This window comes from Cibotium barometz, chromosome 53 (genome assembly GCF_041138505.1).
Source record: "Cibotium barometz isolate CiBa-2024 chromosome 53, ASM4113850v1, whole genome shotgun sequence".
Classification (NCBI taxonomy): domain Eukaryota; kingdom Viridiplantae; phylum Streptophyta; class Polypodiopsida; order Cyatheales; family Cibotiaceae; genus Cibotium; species Cibotium barometz.
Genome location: NC_141098.1, coordinates 23642966 through 23666461, shown reverse-complemented (window position 1 = coordinate 23666461; position 23496 = coordinate 23642966). Strand labels below are relative to the sequence as shown.

Sequence of the window (23496 nt, the reverse complement as noted above, 5' to 3'; positions counted from 1 at the left end):
TGGAAGTAGGATGGGTGTAAAAAGAGGTCTTTTGTAAATGGCTACTCTTATTTTGTAAATATAATTATCTTATGTTCCAAAAAAAAGAGCAACAAGGCGTAGTGTTCAAGATATGGCTGTGCATAGTGTAAGATACATTTGTGAATGTGAGTATTGGAAGCTACCCAAGGCTAACAATTCAAGGCACGAGGAAGAGTGTGATCTAATCAACAAACCCACTCCCCCATGTGTTTATGTGTGCACTACGTGTGTGTGTGTGTGTGTCTTCTTGTATGTGTGCACTATGTGTGTGTGTCTTCTTGTATCCTACCTCATTTCACCAACAAACCCACTCCCATGTGCTTATGTGTGTACTATGTGCGTCTTCTTGTATCCTACCTCATTTCACCACTGTTTTAAAAAATCAAAATTCGTGGGATAAATATTTTCAAACACAGTGGTATTAACTTCACAGCTTTCATCATATGTTGGAGAGCCAGAAAAAGGCACCATTATATACTTATTTATATATTCTAAGGTATGGAAGGTTATCATAATGTCACATATAAGATAATTTGAAATAACTGATTAACTTTTAACATTCGTATACAATTTCTTTAAAGCTTAAATCAACCTACCAAGCACATAAAATGAAGTACACAAAAGTTACCTACAACACACGTTAAAGTCGTAATGTTCACATGAGACACAATGCCTCTTATATCTCCACTATTATTTGCACTGTTCTTGCCCTTGCCATAACATTCACCCACGTGTGACTCTCTGTGGCCAACTCATTTTGCCATGTGGCAGGATGGGACTGCCACAACAGCATCAATCGCGGGTCCCCACCACTAGTATGGGCCAATTTGAAGATGGTGGCTGATGCAAAACTAGCAATCTGGTGGGGGGTGGGGTCTGGGGGTTCTATCACTTCCTCTTCTGCTACGCAATTTGTGAGACTCGAGTGCATGAATGCCCATTGTGCTACATTGCCGCGTGCTAAGAGGATGTGCAGCCATGTGTGAAAAGCGTTAGAGAGAAGATGTTTCATACCATGGGGAACCACCCTAGCCAGGTGGAGGGGACTAGTGTGGTTACGTGACGTGCATGGACAAGGTGCCAAGTGTAGTGGCCGGACTGGCCAGCTATTTAGGCGCCCTAAATGTTGAAAAAAAACATTAGCCATAACGAAAGCCTTTACCGTAGCTTTGTAGAGGTCATTGCCCGATGAAGCTGCAGAATGATGCTGCATAGCCTGCTCCTCCTCCTCCTTTTCTTAGCTGAGCCCGCCCTGTGCTTCCCCCTCTCTGCATCTGCATCACCTGCAGATGCCCGTCTTGTGCACACACAGTCTCGCCACATCTTATTCTCCACTCACTCTCCTTACCCTTGGTCTCGGCGATGGAGGCTGCAACAGGAGGGCTCACACCTGGCCGCCCCTTCAAATCCTAATGGCAGCACAGATCCTGTATCTCCAAATGATTTAAGTGATGGCGATGCCCATGCCGACGTACGCCCTTGCCCCAAAACCCTAACCTTCTTCGATTCAGTGAGGTATTTTTTACATGAATGCCAGGGCAGCAAGAACCAGGTAGCGCGCACAGCCGCTATTGTGGTGTGGCTCCTGGTCCTCTTCTACCTGCTAGGAACTACTGCTTCGGACTACTTCAGCTGCACATTGGAGAAGCTGTCAGATGAGTTGAAACTCTCGCCTGCGGTGGCTGGGGTGACCTTGCTTGCCATTGGCAATGGTGCTCCGGATGTGTTCTCAAGCGTGGCGGCATTTGTATCATCAGATCAAGCTGGAAGCATTGGTTTCAGCTGTGTTTTGGGAGGGGCTCTTTTCATCACCACAGTGGTTTCTGGTACTGTAGCCCTCGTCACGGCGGGGGTATGCAAGAAGGCAGGGTCTGAGAAGATCAATTTTGTTTGTTTTGTACGGGATGGACTGTTTCTGCTGGCTTCTGCAGGTGTCCTCACTGGCATTCTGCTAGATGGAAAGGTTCACCTATGGGAGGCCATCTCATTTCTATGTGTGTATGTCATCTATGCGGCATCAGTCTGGGCTACTGAGATGCTCGAGAATCGCCGTGGAAGAGCATCCTCGGTTCTGGACCTTCTCCTGCCGAAAGGTAAATCATCATTCACATTTGTAGATAAATTTCAGCCTTTTTTTTTTCAGCTTGCATGCAAGTGCCCTGTACTTATGCCAAAACACATCTCATATCGAGTGAAACCAAATGCCCCCAACCGCATGAGACTGTGATTCTGCCCTTTCAAGTAGTAATAGGAACTCATCAGTGCACTGCTTAATTCAAAAACAATGTGAGAATAGCATGGCTGACATGTGGTTGTACAAAAATAGGCTCCTGGAGTTTAACAATGTCATGTGCATGATCAATGCCATGGACAATTCTCAGGTGCTGATCCAGAAGAGGCAGCCAGATAAAGACTATGAACCAGATAAGAATCAGAAGTTGGAGCAAGGAGTGCTGTTTGGCAGTTTATACTGAATTTCCAGCATCTCTCTCTCTCTCTCTCTCTCTCTCTCTCTATATATATATATATATATATATATATCTGTGTTTTGCATCAGATGGTTTCCAGGAGTGTTTAGGGCTGAAAGAAGACTCCCAGAGCTTCCGCGTGTTACATTGGTATCAGAGCATCAGGCTCAGTAAAGCTAAACACTGATTTAGTCCCATATGATGGTGTACAGGTCCAAGCTACAGGAAAGTACACGGATACGAAGCCCAAGGCAAGGAACACAGAAATGGGAAGAACTCCCAGGAGGTTTGTTGGTGGTGTTCCACAAAGCCAGAGTGGATGGCAGTCCTATGAGCCAGATAGGTTCTCGGGCAACGGTCCCAAGGGAGGTTTACTCCCCAAGGAGTGATGCGAGTGTCAGACTCATCTCTCAGGAATGAAGACCAAGACAGTGTTCAAAGTCAGGGCAAGAATGGATTGTGGACTAGATGGAAATAGATGCATAGATCTTAGTCTGTGATGACAGAGTATTTTGGAGACTGGGCCGGGCTTTCAGAGAATAGGGTTGCCAGGGATGGATGGATGACAGAGGAACTTCGGGAAAAAGAATAGGATGATGATAGTCATCCAAGAACAGGTTGGAATCTCGTCATCAAGTTTAGCGGAAGGGGATGTCATGTGCATAATCAATGCCATGGACAATTCTCAGGTGCTGATCCAAAAGAGGCAGCCAGATAAAGACTATGAACTAGATAAGAATCAGAAGTTGGAGCAAGGAGTGCTGTTTGGCAGTTTATACTGAATTTCCAGCATCTCTCTCTCTCTCTCTATCTCTCTCTCTCTCTACTCTCTCTATATTTGCGTTTTGCATCAGATGGTTTTCAGGAGTATTTAGGACTGAAAGAAGACTCCCAAAGTATCATGTGCACAGTGCGTATCTACCGTGTGCTACAGGCATGCAAGACTAGTTTCGGGCTTGGGAAAGCTTGGAACTAGGCAGGCTGATTGATCAGCTGAGTCAGGGAAATACTAACGGGCGGGCACCCAAGTATGGACGGACGGGCGGCCAAGTGTGGACGCCCGATGACCGGCCAAGAGCCTGTAAAAGGGTGGCCAAGGTTAGTTATTGTATTATAGAAAGTCTCGCGAGTTTGTGAGAGCTCTATGGTCTTGGAGCCTGGATCTAGTGCAGACGTGCACCTGCTTTATGCAGCCGAGGTCGACAGCAATCTCGAGACCCGCGAGGACAGCTTCGTGGCGGTATGGGACGTCGCGAGGAGGAGATTGGTTGGTACGTTAACCTAGTTAGCTCAGCTCGTGGCTCGGTGGGGACAGCCAAGACTGTGGGCTTGCCCACGGCTGTCATGGTTGGGAGGTGAGTCAGGCTTGCACTCCCTTGCTTGCTTGTTTGGTTGTTTGTTTACAGGATTCGAGTTTCGAACCAAGATCAATCACGAGGGGATCCGTGGAGATTTGACAGTGGTATCAGAGCATACCTCGTGAACGAGCAAGTCGGTAGGTAGAGAAGAAGAGGTCGAAGAAAGGTATGTGTTAAAAAACTTTGCTGTTTTTTCTGTGCATACTGCAGATTTTAGAATAGTATGTGTTTTTTCTTCATCCAAGACACCCATGTTGTAGATAGGAGGTGGTAGTGTAGTAAGGGTTGATTGCTTTTGCAAGGAAGAGAAGTCTTGGTGCAGTCGCATGTAGTGCAGGGAGAGAGAAAAAAAAAGAGAAAAAGCACGTTTGCTTTTTTGCTTCGAACGAGAGAGAGAGAGAGAGTGAGAGAGAGCGTTTGTGCGCTACCAGCGTTGTCTATCGGGTCTCTATTGGCGGTCCTGCAGGCGGGCGCATGGGCCTACGTGGCCAGGCAGCCAGGCCCATGTAGGCGCCTAGGTCAGGCGGAAAAAGACACATGCGTAACGAGTGCCCAAAGCAAAAGGGTACCAAGTCAAACGCCGAACCCAAGCCAAAGACAGCTAACCAGTTGTCTTTGACAGGTACGTCAATTACTGTACTTTCTCGCTCTAGTAGTACTTGTTCTGATTGTCTGTTCAATTCTAAGGTATTTGGCTTGCATGATCTTCTCCGAGTTTATGGAGAAGTGAATGGCCATAAAATTCACATTCTTTTAGACCCTGGCAGTTCGCATAACTTTGTCAGCTACAAACTTGTGCAGAAATTGAGTCTTGATACGACACTCAGCGATCATACCTATGAGGTACGTCTACCTGCGGGAAGACAAGTTTGGGATCGCAAGGTGGAGATGCTTCCAATCCAGATTCAGGACTACAAAGACACTCTGGAATGCTATGTTATGCATCTGGGAAATGTAGACTTGTTATTAGGGATTGAGTGGTTTAAGACTCTTGAAGTCCAGATAGATTGGTCTAGTCATATTTTTTCTTTTCAGCATAGGGACACCAAGTATAGTATTTTAGGTGATTATATTCATCTCTCTCAGGGACCTGCTGTAAATACAATTGATTTTGGAAATATAATGGATTCTTCTTTGTATACCGCTTTTCATTGTGTATTGATTCCACTTTCTTCTTTTCTCATCCCTTCCATGGATGTGAATGAATTAAGTGTGTTTGAAAGCAAAGAATTACAGAAGATACTTGATTCATTGCAAGATGTATTTCCTAAGGAACTGTCATCGGGTTTACCACCTGAACGGACAGTAGATCATCGTATTGACTTGATCGCTGGTGCTCATCTTGTCAGTATTCCATCTTATAGGATGAGCCAAGCCGAGGAAGATGAGTTGGCTAAACAACTCGAAGATTATGTGAGGATGGGCCAGATCCGTTCAGGTAAATCACCTTGGGGTGCACCTGTGTTGCTTAGGAGAAAGAAGGACAATACTTGGAGAATGTGTATAGATTACAAGAGATTGAACAAGTTGACCATGAAGAACCGTTATCCTCTCCCTAGATCAGATGACCTGATTGACCGGTTAGCAGGAGCGAAATATTTCACGAAGATAGATTTACGTACTGGCTATCACCAGATACGTATTCATGAAAGGCATGTCGAAAGAACCGCCTTTCGGACTAGGTATGGCCATTACGAGTTTCTCGTATTACCTTTTGGGTTAACCAATGCTCCAGCCACTTTCCAGCAAATGATGAACGATCTTTTTCGTGAACATTTCGGGAAATTTGTGGTAGTGTTCCTGGATGATATTTTGATATATAGTCATACTCTCGAGGATCATGTCAGATACCTCACGATTGTCTTATCTATTTTAAGACAGAATCGACTATATGCTAAGTTAAGTAAATGTGAATTCTTTATGACCGACATTATTTACTTGGGACACAAGATCACTAGAGATGGATTGAGCATTGACTATGACCGCGTTCAGAAGGTTTTGGACTGGCCTATACCGCGAACAGTGAAACAACTTCGTTCTTTTCTCGGTTTTATTGTTTTTCTTCAGAAATCTGTATGGGAGTACTCTCAGCTCACACTACCGATGACCGACTTATTGAAAGGTCGTGGACGTAAGTCAAATCAGCCTATCACTTGGAATAACGATTTGGATATGGCCTTCAGACTTTTGAAAGATAAAGTCAAGGAAGCACCTATCTTAGCATTGCCTGATCCTAGTCGGCCTTATGTTCTTGAAACTGATGCCAGTGACTATGCTATCGGGACTGCTTTATTTCAAGATGGTAGATCGGTTGCTTTTGAAAGTAAAAAGCTAGACGATACTCAATCTCGTTGGCCAACCCTTGAGAAGGAGCTTTATGCTGTGATTCATGCTCTCAAGGTTTGGAGACATTATTTATATGCCTCCAAGTTTGTGGTATTGACTGATCATTAGTCAATCAAGTATGTGTGTGATGCGGATGATTTGAGAGGAAGGAAAGCTCGTTGGGCAGAGTTAATGCAAGATTTTGATTTTGAGATCTGTTATCGGAAAGAGTCCATGAATAGTATTGCAGATACGCTTAGTCGGATTAGAGAGGTGAATACTTTGTCGTTCATCGAGATTTCTACTGACTTATTTCAGTCATTGAGAGGGCTTTGCAGCAGGACTGATAGTTATTTTGGTCCATTTTGGCAGAAGATCCAGGACGGGAGCTCATTGATTGACCAAGACTCGATGACTGAGCAGTCTACTATACAGGCTGCAGGAGGTCAGTGGATGATTCGGAATGGTTTGCTATTTCGTAATGACAAAATTTGTGTACCACAGATCCCGGACATTAGGTCCAATATTCTTAAGGAGTGTCACGACGCCCCTTCTGCTGGACACCGTGGGGTACACAGGACACTATCATTAGTGAAACACACTTTTTATTGGCCGAAGATGAAAGGGTATGTAGAAGATTATGTTCTCAAGTGTCAAATTTGTCAGGCAAATAAAGCTGAACGCTTTAGACAGGCTGGGTTGTTGCATCCTTTGTAAATCCCAGGTAATAAATGGGAAAGTATTTCCATGGATTTTATTACCGGATTGCCAAGAACACATCAAGGCCATGATTCTATTTGGGTTGTGGTAGATCGCTTGACAAAAATGGCTAGATTTTTACCGACCCGGAAGACTATTACAGCTACGCAATTAGCTCGGCAGTTTATCGAGCAATTGTTTAGACTGTACGGGTTACCGCAGGACATAGTCAGTGATAGGGACTCTCAGTTTATGAGTGATTTTTGGAAACTTGTTTTTGAGAAGTTGGAAACAACTTTGAATTTGAGTTCCTCTGATCATCCTCAATCTGATGGCCAGACTGAAAGAGTGAATCAGATTTTGGAGGATATGCTTCGAGCATATGTATCCAAAAGACAGAGTTCATGGGAGGATTATCTTCCTATGTTAGAATTCGCATATAACAGTACTAAGCATACGAGTACAGGGTTTAGTCCTTTCATGCTTATGTATGGTTTTCAACCAAGATCACCTGTTACAGTAGGATTCTCAGGACTTCAGCATGATGCAGCACGTAATTTTTTGCAAGATATGCAGGAAATGTTACAAGTTGCAAAGGAATCTATTAGAAGTGCTCAAGACCGAGACAGGTTTTATTCTAATAGACATCGTTCACCTAGAGAGTTCTCTGAAGGAACGGTGGTGTATTTGTGAGTTCCGAAAGATTCCGAGACTTTACGGACAGGTAGATCTCCGAAATTATCCCCTAGATACTGTGGACCATTTCGTATTACACGCCAGATTGGTTCAGTTGCATATGAATTGGACTTGCCTTCTCATGTGAAAGTTCATCCTGTATTTCATGTCAGTAGACTTAAGGAAGTACTGGGTGGAGCAGATCAGTTAGTTACTCCTCAAGAAATTATAGATGTCGAGGACGTGACATTTATTCCGCACGAACCTGAAAAGATTCTTGGATTTCGTGAAAGAAGATTGCGTAATACGCTTATCACGGAATACAAGATCGAGTGGAAGGATCGTGTTGAGGAGGACGCTACATGGGAGACATTGACTACTCTTCAGAGAGATTACCCTGGCTTTTTAGTGAGCTCAAGAGTGAGCTCTTAGAGGAAGGGGAGTATGTCATGTGCACAGTGCGTATCTACCGTGTGCTACACGCATGCAAGACTAGTTTCGAGGCTTGGGGAAGCTTGGAACTAGGCAGGCTGATTGACGAGCTGAGTTAGGGAAATACTAACGGGCGGGCACCCAAGTATGGACAGACGGGCGGCTAAGTGTGGACGCCCGATGACCGGCCAAGAGCCTATAAAAGGGTGGCCAAGGTTAGTTATTGTATTATAGAGAGTCTTGCGAGTTTGTGAGAGCTCTATGGTCTTCTTGGATCTAGTGCAGACGTGCACCTGCTTTATGCAGCCGTCACCGCCAGCCTGCACCTGATTCTTCCAAATACATCATGAATGAAGACATTTCAAACAAGAGAATCTGTAGGTACATCCGCCCTACACACAGGTACATCCGCCCTGCACAAGCCTCTTCAAAGGTACATCCGCCCTGCACAAGAGTATCACAATCTTCACAGGTACTCCGCCCTGCACAGGATGTAAATGGATCTTTAGGCCCTGTTTCCACGCGAGAAACTGATCCAGAAACCTGTGTTCTCCGCGAGCAAGTGTTCCCAATGCTTGCCCTAAGCACCTGCTATACCAGGAATCCTTGAGACACATCCATGCTCACATATTCCATTGCTGTCCGGCCTGTTTTGTGCAATAACCAGTCCAAAACAGCAACTTTCTGTCGCGAGAAATCCACCTGTAAAGGGTCCTACAGCCCTGTGGGGGTCCCTAGAGCTGTCCTGTACTGTCCAAGTTGACTTTGGACACCTGTAACCAGCCCAAAACTCGCAATAGCCAGAAAATACAGGTCTGAAATTTACCAACCAGCCCTTTAGAAGAGTGTGGGGATCGATATCCAAGCTTGTGTGAGTCCGGGAAGCAAGCAACCAGCCCTGTAGCAACTCCAAAAGCTTCAACCAGCTCTCCAATGTGTTGGGTTATGAATAAAACAGCCCAAATGGCCTCTTGAAGGAGGCGCCTTTCTCCAGTGCCACCTATGGGGCTTGGTGGGTTCACATACAGGCTGACAAGTGTCCCCATAAGGTGTCCAGGTAGGTGTCCAGCCCATAGTGCTCCATTTGTCCTGTTTGTATAAGTTTAGGTCCAACCAAATGGAAAATGGCCATAAGCTGTCCGGACTTCATTAATTTTGGTCCAACCAAATGCGAACGCATTATAAGTTGTCCGGCCACTTATTAATGAGTTTGGACCTGCAAACCAATAAACTTTAGTAGTAAATGAAATAAGCTGTAAATTGAGTGTGGACGCACTTACCACCTGCAAAACCCATAAGCCCACAGTTTTAGGTCCAAGCAGAAGTGCACACACGCGTCCACAAGGTGCCCGGGCGTCCCCGGTCCCTCGGACTTCACAAGCCAAAATAACAAGCATTGTCCAGGCAGCAAGACAATGTCACACAAAGTAAAATAAAGTTATGGCATGCATCATTTATGCATTGTGCACATGTAAACTTGGAGAACCACCTATCATCATTCTTGTACTTGAAAATATTCCGCCTGCCATCATAACACACCATGTGTGCATGGCCGGAATCCACACGGGCACCGCCCGAAAGTCCACAAATGTCCTGTCATGTCCTTGGACTCATATGCATCCACTCATATGATCCATACACATGCCCAGGTATAATACATACATGCATCCGCATGTTTCTAGGCCTGACACGCATCCGCATGTCCCTAGAATATAGGGATTTGTGACATCCCCCCGGCTTCTAATCAGTTGACCGCAACTGAAAAGCCTCCAGATAGGCCTTCAAAAGATCTGGGTAATCTTCGAAGTAGGCCTCATCCATCCATTTCGCATCCAAAGCTGAATAATTCTTGAACTTCACAAGGTACCTACGAATAAGTTTGCCTCCCGCAAGCTTTCGTTCCTTGTGAAAAACAATCTGTTCAGGTTGAAGAATCTCTTCCAGCTCATCCACCTCGGGTGGGTCTTCCAAAACCGGCTCAAACAGTGTCGGTCCCACATAAGGCCTCAATAGGCTCACATGAAAAGCATTATGCATGTTCCAATGATCTGGGAGTACAAGCCGAAATGCAACATCATTGATCTTCTCCAAGATCTGAAAAGGTCCATAGTACCTGTTGGAAAGTTTAGGATACTTTCCCTCTTTTCCTGGCCTCTTCCGAAGGCGTGCCTTTTCAAATTTCAGCAAGACCCAATCACCTTGTTTGAATTGTACATCCCTTCTATGCTTATCAGCTGCCTTTTTATTCTTGGTTTGAGACCTCTCTATGGCTGTCCGTACCTGTGCAAATGCAATATCCAAGTCTCTGACATACTCATCTGCTGCAAAAATCTCATCCTTTGTACGAAGGATGGGTGGTAGTACCACCTTGCCATAGATAATCTCAAAGGGCGCCTTGCCCGTAGAAGTATGTACCGTATTGTTGTAGGCAAACTCCACAAGTGGCAAATACTTCTCCCAATCCGATTTGCGGTCGGATACATAAGATTTCAGCAAGTCGAGGATGGCTGAATTTGCTATTTCACTTTGCCCATCTGTCTGTGGATGGTAAGCTGATGAGAAGTTCAGCTTTGTACCCATATTGTCAAACAATGCGCGCCAAAATAAACTTGTGGTTCTAGGATCTCTATCCCCCACAATAGATTTAGGCATGCCATGGTGTTTGAATATCTGTGCCAAAAACATCCTAGCCATATGATCTGGCTTTATTGTCTTGCGCACGGGAATGAAATGTGCCTGCTTGCTAAACCTGTCAATAATGGTCCAAATAGCATCATTTCCCTGTGGCGTCCTTGGCAAATCCATAATGAAATCCATAGCAATGCTTTCCCATGGTTCATTTGGTATAGGCAAAGGTTGAAGCAATCCAGGTGCTTTATGTCTGTCAAATTTGACCTTTTGACATACCATACATTCACGTACATATGCTTCAATATCCTTGCGAATATGTGGCCAAAAGAAATACCTCTCCAAAGCTTGTGCTGTGGCCAAAATGCCTCTATGACCTGCATATGGAGGAGCATGGCACTCATCCATAACCTTATGACGAAGGTTCTTTACCACACACATACGATTTTGCATCATGAGATATCCATCTCTTATGACATAAGATGGGACAGCAATACCCTCTTGCAAATCAGCCCATACATGTGCAAAATCCTCATCCAGATGATAAATCTCTATCCAAGATGGCTTTGACCACATGTCCATTATAGGAAATGGGCAGGGCTGCGTTTGTGTCATCACCTTCAAAGTAATGGCCCATCGCATTTACTCAAATTGTTGGTGCACCTTTGGGTTGTGGGGTGTGGTGATGGAGTAGTTCAGGATGATGGGGCTCATATTCAGCCGAGGAATCTGCGCAAGCTCTCTCCTCCATACAAGCCTGTAGTTTGCGTTCCATCCAATCCCTTAGGTCATACCATAAATTTGGACTATGTTTTAACAAGGTGCCAATGGGCATTTGGATTTGGGGGGAAAGGTCCTCATGGTATGCTACTGTAATAGCATGAACCTGTGGTCGTCTAGATAAGGCATCCGCCACCACATTCTTTTTCCCTGGAGTGTGCAAAATCTGAAAATGAAACATTGAGAGGAAATTTGCCCATCTCATATGCTTCTCTGAGAGCTTACTTTGAGTCAAAAAGTATCTCAAACTTTGATGATCAGTTTTGACCATAAAATCAGCCCCTAAAAGATAGTGTTTCCAAATAGTAAGGGCATGAATTACAGCCAACAACTCCTTCTCATAAACCTGTAAGTGAAGCTCTGCATGTTGCAAGCGTCTGCTCTCATAGGCAATGGCATGTCCTTCTTGGTTCAAAACAGCCCCTATGCAGTCTCCACTTGCATCACATTCCACAACAAAAGGTTTGTGCAAATCCGGAATAATGAGTACCGGTCCCGAGATGATTGCACTCTTCAACTTTTGAAAGGCATCTCTCTCTTCTTGTGTCCATTTAAAGATTGCTTTCTTCTTCGTTAAGTCATGTAACGGTGCGGCAATGAAAGCAAAATGCTTGACGAACCTCCTGTAGTAAGCACATAAACCAAGGAAGCTCCTCACTTCATGGACTGATTTCAGGTCTGGCCATTCTTGCATGGCTTGTATCTTTGCGGGATCCATGCGCACACCATCCTTTGATACAATGTGACCAAGATAGTGAATCTTTGGGAGGAAGAATTCACTCTTTTTTGCATTTATGTAGAGCTGATTTTCCTTAAGCTCTTTAAACACAATAGCCAGGTGCTCACGATGTTGGGCTTCATTCTTTGAGAATACAATAATGTCATCAAAGAATATACCTGTGAACTTTCTATGTTTTCTGAACACCCTGTCCATCATCCTGTTGAAGGTAGCGGGTGCATTTGTAAGGCCAAAAGGCACCACCAAAAACTCATAAAGACCAAAGGCTGTCCTAAATGCAGTCTTGTGTACATCTTGAGGTGCCACTCTCACTTGATGATACCCACTCTTGAGGTCTATTCGGCTGAAACATGCCGAACCTTCAAGCTTGTCCAAGATGTCATCAATGCGCGGAATCGGAAATCGATTCTTGATGGTTATCTTATTGAGGGCACGGTAATCCACACACATCCTGTAAGTACCATCCTTCTTTTGAACAAGAAGTACCGGCGAGGAGCTAGGCCGAATCAAACCCTTTTCCAAAAGTTCATTCACCTGTGCCATAATCTCTTCTTGTTGACTAGCACTCACCCTGTATGGTGGCCTATTAGGTGGAGAGCTACCGGGAATTAGATCTATGCAATGATCTTCCGGCCTCTCTGGTGGCAACCTTGCTGGCAAAGCATTCGCAAAACAATCTTTGAACTCATTCAAAAAGTTAAGCTTGTCTTGATCTAATGTACTAACATCAACACTAGAATGTTCAATGGTATCACGTACAAAAACCAAGTAAGAACAAGCTGATTTCTTTATTGCCTTTTTAATTTGTACATGGCTTACAAGAGGTATGGTACTTCCAGTAGTACCAGCATCTATAGAGTGCTCACGGCCTCTATGTACAAAGCTGATTTTCTTCTCTTTGTAAGCCTTAACAGGCTCTAAACGGTGATGCCAGGGCATCCCCAACAAAACATCACAACCTGTAAGAGGAGCCACTAGAAAGCTCTCATAGTCGAGGTAGTCCTGTATTTGTACACGGAGCTTACCAATGATCGGAGCTACATCAACCTGTTTGCCCTCAAAGGTGGCATCTGCATTCATTTGCATTCCCATGTCTTCCACATTGAGACCTATGGCGGCAGCCATCTGTACGGATATAAAGTTATCTGTGGAAGCATCATCAAAAAGAAACAAAGCGGGCTGATTCTTCAATTTGCCCCAAGCCTTGCATATGACTCTACTCTTGGGCTCATGCCCTGTATTACCCTGCACATCGGGTACAACATTCACAAGAGGCTTTTGCACATTAGGCTCAGCATTCTTAGGATTCTGTGGGCATTTAGGATATATATGATCTTTACTGCCACACTTAAAGCATTTTCCAGCCTTCCTGTACTCTTCCAATCTGTTTTGAGAGCCCAAAATTGTGGCGTTTACCCCCCGGCTTCTTTTCGGAGTCATCCTTTGCATCTCGGCCATCTTTGGGAGCATTCTTAGGTGGCTGTCCACCCTTTTTCTGGTCATAACCAGCCCTGAATTTGCTCTTGTTTTGACCTGCAAATGGCTTATTTGTGGGTGTTTTTATGTGCAAATTCTCCGCAATCATGGCTGAGTGTATAAGCTCTTGTATGGTCTTATTTGGGTACACTCCCAAGCTTTGTTGAATGATGTGATGGAGCCCCGATTCAAACTTTCTCTTCTTCTCGTCCTCTCCAATCTTCATGAAGGGAGTAACCTTGAGAAGGACTTTCCAAAACTTTGCTATGTATGAAGCAACGGACTCTCCCTCATCTTGGGACAGCCAATCCCACTCCTTGCGTACATCCTTTGCAAAGTTTGGTGGTAAGAATTGATCATAAAACTGAATTTTGAAAGAAGACCAAGTTGGGGCAGCACTTCCATCAAGTATTTTTGCAAGCCACCAATCACTTGCCGTATCCTTGAGATGCATTCCCACATGCCTGAGCATAGACTTTTCCGAAAAGTCTTCATTGCAAAAAGCTATCTCAAACTGTCTGATGAAAGCAAGTGCTTTGGTAAAGTCCATCCGTCCCTGAAAGTTTTCAAACTTTACATCCTTGTCACCGGACTTGAACTCTCGAGGCTTCTTCCTTCTATATGCATCCCTATGTACATCCTGTTCATCTGCATGATGATGATGCCGCGATGAAGATTCACGATCCCTCTTCGTTCTCTCTTGAGCCACACTCTCCAAATGAGTGGAAAGCTCAACACGAGAACGGACATGTCTTCTTGGAGTAAAGCGGGAATGAGTAGAGGATCCCTCATCCTTACTCTTCTCTTGACCTGCATCAAGCCTAGCACCAGGGACTCTTGTCCTTTCAGCATTTGGCACTTGCTGTGCTCTTTCTGCTTGTTGTGCATCATGTGCATCACCACGATGAGGGGTGGCTTCTTGAAAGCCAAACTACCATCTGCTTCAGTGTATACATCACCCTTAACCATTAGGTATGCAAGTGCAAGCTCTCGGGGTTTCTCAACATCCATTTCCTTTGCAATTGCTTCAAAAGTGACTTCATGGACCGAAGCCTTTGCCTTCGCAGCCAACACCCTTTGTACATCCGGGTCATTTTTCAATGACCTAAGCTCTTCGGTTTCAGCCCTATAGCGTCGCACTTGACGCCTCAAAGATTCCAAATCAGAATGCATCGTATCATGAGTACCTGCATCTCCATAGACATCATTGCCTGCAGCATCTCTTGCATCCTTTGTACCATGAAATTCACGGTCCTGTGTGTTCTCCACACTGTCAGAAATGTGGCTGTCCATGACACTCAAATCAGGTCACCACTTATGATTCCAAGCCTCAGACCGTTTTCCAATGAGGGGAAAAACTGAGCTCTGATACCAATGTAACGGGAGGCGGACGCGTGTATTGGAATCGTATAAATGTGAACAAGATTCTGAGCACTTAACACTTGAGTATTACAACCACAAAGCTGAAAATGACAGTACACCACATAAAGGGGCCGATGATAGGCTGACCCCCCCCCCTTTAGGTTATATTACCAAAAGAGTCTGCAAAGTACAAGATTACGGGTGCCTGGGGATTCACCGCCAGCCTGCACCTGATTCTTCCAAATACATCATGAATGAAGACATTTCAAACAAGAGAATCTGTAGGTACATCCGCCCTACACACAGGTACATCCGCCCTGCACAAGCCTCTTCACAGGTACATCCGCCCTGCACAAGAGTATCACAATCCTCACAGGTACTCCGCCCTGCACAGGATGTAAATGGATCTTTAGGCCCTGTTTCCACGCGAGAAACTGATCCAGAAACCTGTGTTCTCCGCGAGCAAGTGTCCCCAATGCTTGCCCTAAGCACCTGCTATACCAAGAATCCTTGAGACACATCCATGCTCACATATTCCATTGCTGTCCGGCCTGTTTTGTGCAATAACCAGTCCAAAACAGCAACTTTCTGTCGCGAGAAATCCACCTGTAAAGGGTCCTACAGCCCTGTGGGGGTCCCTAGAGCTGTCTTGTACTGTCCAAGTTGACTTTGGACACCTGTAACCAGCCCAAAACTCGCAATAGCCAGAAAATACAGGTCTGAAATTTACCAACCAGCCCTTTAGAAGAGTGTGGGGATCGATATCCAAGCTTGTGTGAGTCCGGGAAGCAAGCAACCAGCCCTGTAGCAACTCCAAAAGCTTCAACCAGCTCTCCAATGTGTTGGGTTATGAATAAAACAGCCCAAATGGCCTCTTGAAGGAGGCGCCTTTCTCCAGTGCCACCTATGGGGCTTGGTGGGTTCACATACAGGCTGACAAGTGTCCCCATAAGGTGTCCAGGTAGGTGTCCAGCCCATAGTGCTCCATTTGTCCTGTTTGTATAAGTTTAGGTCCAACCAAATGGAAAATGGCCATAAGCTGTCCGGACTTCATTAATTTTGGTCCAACCAAATGCGAACGCATTATAAGTTGTCCGGCCACTTATTAATGAGTTTGGACCTGCAAACCAATAAACTTTAGTAGTAAATGAAATAAGCTGTAAATTGAGTGTGGACGCACTTACCACCTGCAAAACCCATAAGCCCACAGTTTTAGGCCCAAGCAGAAGTGCACACACGCGTCCACAAGGTGCCCGGGCGTCCCCGGTCCCTCGGACTTCACAAGCCAAAATAACAAGCATTGTCCAGGCAGCAAGACAATGTCACACAAAGTAAAATAAAGTTATGGCATGCATCATTTATGCATTGTGCACATGTAAACTTGGAGAACCACCTATCATCATTCTTGTACTTGAAAATATTCCGCCTGCCATCATAACACACCATGTGTGCATGGCCGGAATCCACACGGGCACCGCCCGAAAGTCCACAAATGTCCTGCCATGTCCTTGGACTCATATGCATCCACTCATATGATCCATACACATGCCCAGGTATAATACATACATGCATCCGCATGTTTCTAGGCCTGACACGCATCCGCATGTCCCTAGAATATAGGGATTTGTGACAATTTGCATTCACAAGGTGTTACTTTGGGACCTTTGGTGATGGTTATTTTAGATGTTAATGACTTTGTTTAGCTTTCCTCTCTGCAAATAAGTCCATACATTATCCGTTTAATTTTAGCGATCTTGTGTTGAGACAAATACAAACGCTTGTATTTTTTTCGCTGATAAATTATTATATTTATAGTAGTTTGGAAGACCCCATAGAGCAAGAAGAGAAGGATTTTGGTCAAACCTTGGCCAAGGGAGCAAACGAGGAGTTGCAAAGGCCACACAAGAAAAAGAAAAGGCATGGACAGGAAGCAATAAAATGTCAATTTAAAGAAGCAAGAGCTGATGCTCAATCAGAGGAGTCAGGAAAGATAACAAGCAATTAAGTGGTCATAATCCTACAATAAATGGGCAATTTTGGATCAGTTTTTTGCCACCTCAGCATGTGTAAGTTAGTATGGCCAAGAGTCGGGCAATTTTTTAGTTGTATGAACACGCTTAATGTTTTTATTATATCATTTTTGGGCTTCCAAAAGGTTGGCCGATTGGAGCAATTATGAGCCTTTAAATAGTAGAGCTAGGATTAGATCTCAACTTTAGTCAACAGTTTTGCAGTGCCAAGTTCCCGTGCAGCAGAGCAAAGATTAATCAGGAGTTAGTAGCCGTGATGAGCAGATTTATGTCTCATACAGATTTGGAGCAGCAAGTACAATCAAGTCATATGCATCAAAAGTTAATGCACATCATTTAGGAGTCCAGATCTAGTAGAGTAAATTAGCTAAATGTTTAGCTTGTATGTTAGTCACTGTTAGTTGCAGTGCATTATTAGGACGCTTCTGCTCAGCATGTAACATCGTTATGTATGTTAGTCACTGTTAACTGCAGTGCATTATTAGGACGCTTCTGCTCAGCATGTAACATCGCTATAAGAGCATATGTCTTTTCTAGGGAGTCATGCATGCATGTTGCTTAAGTTCTCAACCATAGGTGTTAGGGAGAGTGTAGGAAGTCTAGGTGTAGGTTGTAGCAAGACGATTTTCGTATGTCTTTTTTTTTTTGGGTAGAAGTCAAGTGTCCAATGGCAAACATTGTTTCCATAGTAGAATGGCACTTGTGAGAACATGTAGTCTGAAAGGGGCTGTACGGTTGAGATGAAGAAGCACGGGAGGCTGCTTGGGAAGAATTGGAAGTCTACTACCCTTGGACATGAAGAGCTTGAAGCCCGATATAGACGGGAAGATGAAGAACAGAAAGCTAGATATTTGAAGGAGTGAGGGAATATGTTGCAAGCTGTTCAGAGACAGAGTCAATGCAACAAAGTAGTATTGTCGGCAAAAGCAGGCACCGCAGCCTCGAGTTCATCAACAGTCTAAACTCAGTAGAGGGTGTTTTCTTCCAAGGGTTCAAATTGTAGGACCTGGAGCTGTCCAAGAATTTGAACCCTTGAAAGACCAAGGTTTAGGGGATTTGAGCGATATGCAACAGACGATATGGATGCTGCATGCCAAAGTCAACGAAGAGGTGGTGTCCAATTCTGCTATCAATGCAAGTTAGTCTTTGAGGTACAAGAGAACCTGGAGTTGGTGGCAATTCCAAAGAGCTATCCGTTTTTATTCTCTGAATTCACCCTAGGGGGATGATGTGAGTGAAAGAGTGCACAGAGCGGAAGCAGAGTGGCACTAGAATGTGCTAAACAGAGAGTGCAAGAGAGAGAGAGAGAGAGAGATATGGAGCAAACTATGCTGAATATACTAAACCAAAACAGTCCCAAGCAAGAGACACTGTTAGTCTCATAAGTGAGGGAGCAAAATATGTACAAGACTGAATATGAGAAATGAGAGGCCAGCCCCACCTATTTATAGGTGAGGAGGGCTGGCCGACTGGAGCTGAATATGCTGGCCGACTGGAGCATATGAGTTGGCTGATTGGTAAAATACCAATAGGGCTAGGAAAAATCCCAGAAAAATATGTAAAATAGGGGTGGCTAGCCCACAATCAAGGGCCATACAAATGGGACCAAAAGGACACAAGAAATGGGCAAAAACTGGGGATGAATGTGTTAACACCCCCTCTCAGCACCAGATGCTGAACATATCTCCGAGAAGCCGAAGAAGGCGTCCTCTGTCAAAGACAAAAGAAAGCAGCAACAACAGGTACCAGGAAAGCTCCACAAGCAATCTCCACAGCAACTCAGCTACAAAAGTAACAAAATAAGTTGCGAGGTACACTGTTCTTCTAGAAGAAATCAACCATGAAGGTTGCATCGTGCTGCTCCAAATATCGGTGCCAAACCCAAATATAAACATAGTGTCACAGGAATCCCTAGAAGCCTGTAGTTCTAAGAAGATAATACCCTCAAAAGAAATAGAGTCCATCTGCTCCAACTCTGTACCAAGAGTAGCCAAATGCTGTATAATAGCACCCTTCTTAAAGGTCGGCATCGCCAGATGTAAGAACTCAACTGCCCCCTCTGAAAACTGATGTCGGGACTCCACAAGCCCAACCAAATCCAAAGCCCAATCCTTCAATCCCTGGAAGTACCACTGTGCCCCAGGCACGGTCACAGACACACCTGACCACAATCCAAAATCCTCACACAGAGTAAGGGAAGTAGGAACATTCACTGTAGTGGTAACTGAAGTAGTAGTAGCCTCCTCAATAGCATAACACAGCGTAGAAGCAGGCTCCTCCGTAGAAGGCAAAGGGACCAACAACACATCCAGGTCACTAGTTGTCGAAGAAAGAGTCGGAGATGAAGCAATAGGAGAAAACCCCCCCTCAGAAGTTGTGAGCAAAGATAGCCCACTGTCTTCCTCAAAAACATTACAAGAGATATCATCTTGGCAAGGAGAAGTATGCACAGAAACTGAAGGCAAGGCAACAGGAGAAACAAACTCCTCAGATGCAATGAGCAAAATTGGCCCAATATCCTTCGCTGCAGGAACATCTCCAAAAGAAGTATCCACAAAATCACTGGCTGCACAGCACCCAGAAGCAGAAATCATCTGCCAGCCATTGGCATCACCATACAGGTCACAAAGCAACTGCCACACACAGAAGGTAGAAGCATCATCAGGAGCATAGATGAAGTGTCGAAGAACCGAATCCTGACAATTCAGGAGGAGAAAGCCATAGATTTGTTCGTCAGTCTTCCTCCACCGACACACATCCTCCGCAGAGGCAAGGTCCGGCAAGCACCGATTCTTGTAAGAGAGAAACTCCATCAAACCATACTCCTTGAGAATAGAAGTAACCTGCAACTTCCATGACTGAAAGTTACCACCATCCAACTTGTCTGCCTCATCAAGGAAATTACAAGAGAGTGGTACGGGAGCCAAATTTGAAGTTGTCATCATTGATCCAATCAAGAGAACCAACCCTCATAAGATAAAACTGTCCAAATCAGAAAATGTTGATATAGGGTCTTTCCTCCCACCAAAATGCCACCCTAAGAGGCTGGACAGCACCCGAGAATCCTCCTGGCAAAAAAACGCAGAAGCTTCTGTCGACTGTACCTCCAACCTTGAGGTCACCAGAAGAGGGAAGCAAAAATGCGGATTTGATACAGAGAGAAAAGGTAGCCACACAGGGCTAGGGAATATGCTGTAAGAGGGTGCAAGAGGGAAAGGCAACAACAAAGACAGTAGCTTGGGCTCTCCTCAAGAAAACGCACAATCTCTGAAGAAAAGGTGTCCTCCACAGGTACCAAGAGTGCCACCAAAGCGTGCAACACCACTAGCCCCCTCTGCGGCAAAGGGAAAGGGCCATTGGAGAGGAAAACGCAGCAGTGAACAAGTGATGTCCTGTAGAAAAGAGGCCGCCTGCAGTCCAATCTCTAAGTGGGCAATGCTGTCCAGAAAACGCAGCAGCAAAAGCTATGAATCTGGAAGAAAACGCAGAGGAGTAGGTGCTGAAAACAGGGCTGAATCTGGGGCAGCAGAAAGGTTGCTAAACCGGGAGCTATGATACCATGAAAGAGTGCATAGAGCGGAAGCAGAGTGGCACTAGAATGTGCTGAACAGAGAGTGCAAGAGAGAGAGAGATGGAGCAAACTATGCTGAATATACTGAACCAAAACAGTCCCAAGCAAGAGACACTGTTAGTCTCATAAGTGAGGGAGCAAAATATGTACAAGACTGAATATGAGAAATGAGAGGCCAGCCCCACCTATTTATAGGTGAGGAGGGTTGGCCGACTGGAGCTGAATATGCTGGCCGACTGGAGCATATGAGCTGGCCGACTGGTAAAATACCAAAAGGGTTAGGAAAAATCCCAGAAAAATATGTAAAATAGGGGTGGCCAGCCCACAATCAAGGGCCATACAAATGGGACCAAAAGGACACCAGAAATGGGCAGAAACTAGGGATGAATGTGTTAACAGTGAGGTCCGTAGTGTTTCGGATGTCGTGGAGTCAGAATTGGAAGTAAAGTAGTGCAAAGCCTGCAGTTTGATCTCAGGGAGGGAGATGTCTCCTGAGTTTGGACAGTTAGACTTTTGAAAATGGGAGCTACATGCTACAATGGCCAGATCACAGTTAGTTTTATGATGTTAAAGATGTTGTGTCCTTTTCCACCACACACAAAAATTCCAGAACTCAACTGAATTTTGAAAAATTGAAAAATGGACATAAGCGGGGATAGGATGATCCAGGTGGAGGTGCACTTCGGAGCAAAGGTGAATTAAGTCTCCTAGTGTTTCGAGTTGAAGAGGAGGGGATGCATGCGCACCAATTAATCTGGTGAGTCATGGCGTAATCCTACAGTTAATAGGCAGCTTTATACCAGTTTTGGGTAGCCTAAGCATGTATAAACCTGCCTGGTCAAGAGGGGATGTTATACGCATCAATAATCTGGTGACATGTGGACGTAAGCCTAGAGTTTATGGGCAGTTTTATACCAGTTTTGGGTAAGCCTAAGCATGTATAAACCAGCCTGGCCAAGAGGCCAAGAGTGGGCACCTTTTTATTTTAGTATGGACATGTTTAGTGATTTTAATGATATTGTTTTTGGGCTTTCAAAAGGCTAGCCTAAAAATAGCAGGGCTAGGGTTAGATATTAACAATCAACCACAGTTCTGCAGTGCCAAGTCCCTGTGCAGCAAAGCGAAGCCTGGATCATAAGTTGGCAGCCCCGGCACGGTAGGGTTCAGTCTTGAACAGTGCTGGAGAAGCAAGTACGGTCACGTCACATGCCTTAGTAGTTAGCACACACCATTTAGGAGTCCAGATCTAGGCTTGATTATTGTAAATAGTTATTCTCCAGCTAATATACACAGCAGATTAGGTGAATCTCTTTTCTTCATTCTGTGCGTGTTCAATATGTGCATTAACTAGTGTTAATTGCAGCACATGATTAGTTTGTTTATGCTAATAATAAAGGATTATACCTGTAGTAATTATGTCTTTTTTGATATGCGATCTTGATCGCTGGATGTGTTGTAGGCTGTAGCAAATCTGGGATTGTTCTTATGCCATTGATTCCCTTTTTTGCAGCTATGGTTGAGACGTCTCTGCCACAATGGACAAGATCTTCTCCTCAATCACAACACCATCATCATCATTTACATAGCCAAGAGCTAGAGGCGGAGTTGGAATATTTGTTGGAAAGCAAGAATGATTATTCTGTTGTTGCAATATCCAAGCACTATGTGCTCCTGCTCTACAAGTATGGCATAGAGTGGCCTTTTGCCCTACCCCGACGTCTAACAATCCCAGTTGTTGAAGAAGAACGATGGAGTCGCCCACTAGCCATAGCAAGCTGCAGTCTGGCCCCTCTCCTTGTGGGGGGAGTTTGGATACTCCAGTGTAATGATTCAACAGAGTCCATGTATGTGACACTTGGGATAAGTGGAGGCTTGGGCATAGTGTTAGGAATACTAGCTTTTATGAACACAGAAAATGCAAGGCCTCCATGTCGGTTTTTGTGGCTATGGCTAGCAGGAGGCCTCTTTATGAGTATTGTATGGTTTTACCTTGTTGCTGATCAGGTTGTAGCATCTTTGGAAGCCCTAGGAGTCATCTTCAGCATTAACCCTGCCATTCTGGGGCTTACAGTTCTGGCTTGGGGCAACTCCATAGGAGACCTTGTAGCTGATCTTGCCCTTGCTTGTGGTGGCGGAGATGGTGTGCAAATAGCCATCTCTGGTTGCTATGCAGGACCCCTCTTCAACATTTTAGTTGGCCTGGGTCTGTCTTTGGTCATAGCTTGCTGGAGGTCAAACCCTGAACCTCTCTTTGTTGCCGATGATGACGGGAGCTTGTTTTTCATCATCGGCTTTCTTGCTGCAGGTCTTGCATGGGCACTTGTTATGATGCCTCTGAATGGCATGAGGCTTAGCAGAAGCTTTGGGGCCGGCCTTGTACTGCTTTACTGCGGCTTCTTAGTTACAGGCATGTGTTATGCCATGGGCTGGATCTCCCAGTAACAGCATAATGCATGCATCCTTTCTCTATACTGATTAAGATATGGATGAGGCAGAGCAGATCTCTGCCCCAGTGGACCCTAATCCATACAAATATGTAATATATCATTGTACATGTAATTGCGAACATTGTGTAGCCAAGTAGAGAATGTTGATTATACTTGAAACATTGAAATCAAGGAGGGATTACTGCATGCATATTGTTTTCTGAAATATTGTAACTTTTTTGGATGCTCTTATATGAACAGCGTTCTCTATTGGCGATGATGTGATTTTAGATGGTTTAGTGTGTGATTCCCATGTGAGGAGGATGGGGAAGTGGAAAAGGAAGAGGGGGGACCGGGGTATACAGTCTCTGGTAAAGTGATCTGTTTTTTCACATTGTAGCAAAAAGTGGAAAGGTTCTTGTAAACCACCGGCTAAATGAAAGCCTCTCCAGTATCCAACTTAATCTCGATTTTATTAGGATATTCTTTATTGAGATTGACAAAAT

General features: G+C 44.7%; 1 protein-coding gene across 2 annotated transcripts in view; it reads left to right on the top strand.

Annotated features, from left to right (window-relative positions):
- Window positions 1-1156: 1156 nt before the first annotated feature.
- Window positions 1157-23496, top strand: part of LOC147608429 (cation/calcium exchanger 4-like) — a 31209-nt gene continuing 8869 nt past the window's right edge. The window contains exons 1-2 of one of the 2 annotated variants that reach the window (XM_086789524.1): window positions 1157-2114; window positions 22075-23261. In XM_086789524.1, the coding sequence (XP_086645650.1) occupies window positions 1223-2114; window positions 22075-23006 (1824 nt within the window). In that variant the 5' untranslated portion in view covers window positions 1157-1222 and the 3' untranslated portion in view covers window positions 23007-23261. Of the gene's footprint in view, window positions 2115-22074; window positions 23262-23496 lie in introns of those variants that run through there. The other variant, XM_086789525.1, reaches the window with a different exon arrangement.